This window comes from Galeopterus variegatus, unplaced genomic scaffold (assembly GCF_000696425.1).
Source record: "Galeopterus variegatus unplaced genomic scaffold, G_variegatus-3.0.2 Scaffold452, whole genome shotgun sequence".
Lineage (NCBI taxonomy): Eukaryota > Metazoa > Chordata > Mammalia > Dermoptera > Cynocephalidae > Galeopterus > Galeopterus variegatus.
Window position 1 is genome coordinate 251343 of NW_007726563.1, and position 5369 is coordinate 256711.

General features: G+C 56.9%; 1 protein-coding gene across 1 annotated transcript in view; it reads left to right on the forward strand.

Moving 5' to 3' along the window:
* The window catches only part of LOC103587467 (chromosome unknown open reading frame, human C6orf132), a 35031-nt gene that overhangs the window by 27827 nt on the left and 1835 nt on the right, over positions 1-5369 (forward strand). The window contains exon 4 of the mRNA XM_008568930.1: positions 2564-5362. Within this exon, the coding sequence (XP_008567152.1) occupies positions 2564-5362 (2799 nt within the window). The remainder of the gene's footprint in view (positions 1-2563; positions 5363-5369) is intronic.

Consider the following 5369-nt stretch of genomic DNA (forward strand, 5'->3'; position numbering starts at 1 on the left):
GCTAAGGCCCGCTTCTGGTGGGGGAAGGCTGATGAAGGGACAAGGCCACAGCAGGAAGGAGCAGCATGCAGCGGCAGAAAGAACTCAAGTCAGATGGACATAGCTTTTCATCCCAGCTCCCCACATAATGGCTTTGCTGCCTTGGGTCACTCTTAACCCCTCACACCTCTGTATCTTCCGATGAACAACGGGAAGAACAATTCCAGTTCTGGAGGAGTAAATGCAGTACTGGAGGGGATGCATGTCACTTCATGTCACACCTCTGCTCAAAACCTGCCAATGACTTCTCATGTCACTCAAAGAACAGGTTCCTACAAGGACTGCCAGAGTCTGGCCTCGTCTGGCCATCTGGCTGCATCGCCATCTTTCTTCTCCCTTCCACACTGCTCCAGCTACACAGTCTCCTTGTTGCTCCTTTACCCCCAGCACATTTCCACCTCTCGGGCTTTGCACACAGCTCCCTCTGTCTAGAATGCACTTCTGCTGGACATCTGTGCAGCTCCCTCCCTCACTCCTTCCTTTTTTGCTCAAATGTCACCTTCTCAGAGAGGACTTCTCTTATCACCCTACTTAAAATGCCTACCCTCAGCACCTCTCCCCTGTTATTTTTTCCGCACAGCACTCCTCATCTAATGTGGTAATAATTTACTAATGTTTTATGTTCATTGTCTGTTAAAGCATAAGCTCCAGGGGGCCTGGTGTTTTGTCTGTTTTGCTTTTTGACTGCTGTATCCCTGCTCCTGACAGTTGGGTACACAGTGAATGTTAGTTTCCCCTTCTCCGCTCTTGGTCTCTCTGTTTTGAAGTCAGACAGGTGAGAGGAGCCGTTCAGGGCTGCATGTTCCCCAGGTTTGCTATGCTCTCTGCAGAACTGAGGGGAAGGCTGAAAGGACGGTGCCCCTAAGAGGGAAGTAGACTCTGGGGAAAGGGGCTGGGGACTGGGTCGAAGAAGGGAGGGATGTGAGCTGCTGGGGCCAGGGGTGCTCAGCATCTCTTCAGTGGCCAGGTTGCCCAGCTCATTTTCCTTCTGCACACCCCTGTTCCATCCCGCAGTCCAGAATCTGACCCAGGAGTTCTCTGTGAAGTGGAAACCTGGGTTCTTAGATTCTAGGCCTTTAGAAAACAGGAACTGTTTATTCAAACTGCTCCCTCCTGTAGGTCTCCCTCCACCCAACCTTACTCACTAAGGATGTCTCTGGGGCCCTGCCCCTGCCCCATGACTTCCTATCTCTCTCCCACTTTCCCTGTCTGACCTGGTCTGCAAAGTTAAGCACAGGTGGTAGTAGTCAAAACGGTCACCAATCATTAGTTGCCTACTATGGGCCCAGCACCATGATAAACACTTTACCTGTGTTTACATGAATTCTCTCATTTAATCCTCACAACAGCTTTATGAGGTAAGTACTGACATTATATCCATTTGATAGATGATGAAACTGAGGCTCAGCAAGGTTAATTAGCATGTCCAAGGTCACACATTTAGTAAGTGGTTGAGGTGGGACTTGAACCCTGGCCTTTCCAGCTTTGTACCAGCCAAGGTCCCCCAAACAGATGGCACACCCAAAGGGGAGTGCTAAAACTGAAAAGAGTTTAGTAAAGGGACAGTATACAGGAGTGTGAGCATGGTTAGGGTGCCAAAGTAGATGGTGATGCCCCACGGACTGACCATGGCAGGAGCTGGTGCTCTCTCTGAGCTATGGGACAGGGTCTACCTGGCAGGAACTGTGTGGTGGAGGAAAGGCAGCCTGCTGACCTGTGACCCAGCAGGGAGGGAGCTGGGGGAATCAATACCATGGCCTCTCTTGCCCCAACCCTCTGATCTCAGAAGGCAAGAGAGTCCTGGCACAGAGCAGGGTAGGAAGGGTGGAGGATGACTGGAGAGGCAAATGGAGAGTATTTAATGCAGGCCCAAAAGGCTGTGCCAGGCCAGGTAGGCCCCTCCCTGGAAAAAAGGGGCCACTTCCAGTGCAGCTCAGGAGACTAAAGATATGGCTGCTCCCTCACTTGGTGTTCAGGGAGAAAGGCATGAAGTGGGCCAGTTATTCTCTTGGGTTCATTTGTTTATTCTGTTTAGTCTGTTTCTGTTGCTTATAACACAATACTTGGAACTGGGTGATTTATAAAGAAAATGAAATTTATTGCTTGCAGTTTTGGAGGCTAGGAAGTCCAAACTCCAGGGAATACATCGGATGAGGGTCTTGGTAGTAGCTTTATAGCAGTGCAGGTCTCACATGGCAGAAAATGGCAGAGCAGAGAGAGACTAACCTCTCATGTGCTCTTTTAAAGCCCTTAGAACCACGTCCCTGACCACTGTTTTTAATCCATTCACTACAGCACAGTCCTACAATCTAATCACCTCTTCAAGGCTGCACCTTCCGATTACCATAATAAGATTTCCCACCCTCTTAACAGTCACAGTGGGGATCAAGCTACTTATACAGAAACCTTGGGGGACAGAATCCATACCAGGTGCCCACCCCCAGCCCTGCCCTGGGTAAACAGAGATTGGCAAGGCTGTTCTGCCTTGTTCCCCCTCCTCATCTTTGCCTCTTCCTTCTTTCAGGTACCAGCTCACTAGTCAATGGCAACCTCCGACTGTACAGCTCTGTGGGTGACCTAAGGCCTGGGCACTATGGCCAAGATCCACTCATCCCCCCACCTCCTCCAGGCCCAGCCCCAGGGCCACCCCAGGACACTTCACAATCTCCAAGGGAGTCCTCACCACCACCTCCACCTTCCACAGCTCCCCCACCACCTCCCCTGCTGCTGGAACCCCCACCTCCACCCCCACCCAGCATGGCCCCACCTCCACCCCCAGTACTGGGGGCCCTATCCCCCCCATCGACACCCACCCCTCCTGACTTCATTCCCCCTGCCCCACCCTTGGCCTTTACAGCCCCCCCACCACTCCATCTGCCAGTGCCAGCACCTCCAGTTCCAGTGTCTCCTCACACAATGGGGACTCGTCTCTTTCCCCCTTGCAGAGTCACCAAATGGAAATCAGAGGTGGCACTGAATGGCAGGCAGCCAGAGACTCCTAGAACCAGCCCCCCCAGGAGCCCTGCCGAGCCAAAGAGGAACTCCCTGGGACCTAACCCAGAGCCCCACCTCACCTTCCCCCGTTCGTTCAAGGTGCCTCCCCCAACCCCAGTCAGAACTTCGTCCATCCCAGTTCAGGAAGTACAAGGGGCACTCCCAGTGGAAGAGGGGGCCACCAAGAAGGCATCCAGTCGACTCCCACTGCCTCCTAGCTTCCACATCCGCCCTGCATCCCAGGTCTACCCAGATAGGGCCCCTGAGCCAGACTGCCCTGGGGAGCTTAGGGCTGTGGCACCAGCTAGCCCGAGGCTCAGCCAGTCCCAGTCCCAGACAAACGAACAAACTGAGACTCCACCCCCAGCCCCTCCCCTGCCCCCTATTGCACCCCCACTCCCTCCCCCGGCACCTCCTCTTCCCCCACCTGCCCCTCCTTTGCCTTCTGCTGAGAAGGCAGCCCCTCCAGCTGCTGGGTTTATGAAAAGCACCAAATCCAGCTCTCCTGCTCTCAAACCCAAACCCAAGCCCCCCAGCCCAGAGGACACAGCCTCTTCAGCACCTGTGGACTGGAGGGATCCCAGCCAGATGGAAAAGCTGCGGAATGAACTGGCAGCCTATCTCTGTGGCTCCAGGAGAGAGGACCGGTTCCTCAGTCATAAGCCAGGCCCATCGGTGGCCTTCCAGGGCAAGGAGGGCAAGAAGGACCCCAGCCTGCCAGAGAAGGAGCCCCCCCTGAACCTGCCAGAGAAGGAGATCCCCCCAGATGTTCCTGAGAAGCGTCCCTGCAGCAGCCTGCCAGAGAAGGAGGCCTCCGCCAGCCTGACCCTCCCTCCTGTGGACTATATCCACCAAGACTCTCCAACTCCCAGTGTCTGGCAGATCCGGAATGAGCTGGAGGCCCGGCTTTCTTCATCAACGGAGAAGGATGTGAGGCCCAGCATAGGCTCTCTGCCTCCCAAACCACGGCTAGAAGGGGAAAGAATCTTTGAAAATGGAGCTGATAATGGCAAATTCTCCAAGCCCATCGCCAAGAATCCACCACTTCTATCCACCACCCCTCTGTCAACCACACCAGTCCAGTCCAAGACCATACCTGGGTCAGCTGCACCACCCAAGGCCACACTTGGGCCAGCCATGCCTGGACTGACCCCACCACCCAAGGCTACTCCTGGGCCACCCATGCCTGGATCAGCCACACCACTCAAGGCCATGCCTGGGCCAGGTGCACCACCCAAGGCCATACCTGGGCCTGCCATACGATCCACAACCACAGCTCTGCCCATCACATCATCCCAGCTGATGATGGGGAATGACCTGGTCCCAGCTGGGCAGTGGGAGAAGCTGGAATGTCAAGCAGTTGCAGTGCCTACCCAGCCAGAGGCAGAAGGGCCCCCCTCGGAGGCCACTAGGCTGCCAACACGGGGAGCCCTCTCCTCTCCAGCTCTCCCACCAAAGATGTCCCGTGGCCGAGAAGAGGTGCGATTTCTCTACAAGCCCCATCGCAGCCAGAACAGTCCCAGTCGAGAGGTTGCGGTGGTGATACCCACCCTGGCCAGAGGAGAGGCTGCAGGGCTAGGGGAGCCTGTAGAAGTGAAGGAGCCCCAGGGGCTGCCAGCCAAACCCCCTGCCTCAGCCCAGTCGGCTGACGAACTCCTCAGGCACCCGGTGACCGGGGAGGTGGTGGAACGGGGCTCCCCGATGGCCCTGCTCCTGGCAGCCAGGCAGAGGGCGCAGAAGGGGAGGTTTGGAGGGGCTGCCCAGGGGCGGTCCTCCCTGCCAGGAAGTCTCCGTGGCCACAGCAGCCAACCCGAGGCCGGCTATGACAGCTTCTTCTACAGCCAGGGCCGGCCCAACTCTTTCACTGTGGTCCCCAAGTTACCCAAGGAGGCTGAGAAGGACTCCTGGCTGACCTCGTCAGCGCAGCCCTGGAGAGACCCAGAGAGCACAGAGCCAAGGCGGCACAACTGTAGTAAGGCGGGGCCCCAAGGCCCTGTGGCCTGGGAAAGACCAGCACCCTCCAACCTCCCTCAGGGCCGCTTGCTGCCCAAATCCTCCTCTTCCCCACCTTCTCCTTCCTACAAGAGAGAGGAGGAGGCGGAGGAGTTCAGCTTTGAGGTCATCCCACCGCCGCCAGAGTTCAGCAATGACCCTGAGCCCCCAGCTGCGGCCCCGGCCCTGCCGTCTCTGGGCCGCCGGGACTCCCCTCCCCGGAACAACTTCTCAGACTTGGGGCAGCCCCCGGACGCGGGCCCCGCGGCGCCCCCCGCTCGCGGCTTCTCGCGCTTTCCCGCGGACGCACGCTACGCCGGCGCCGGGGGCCTGGAGCGCTTCTC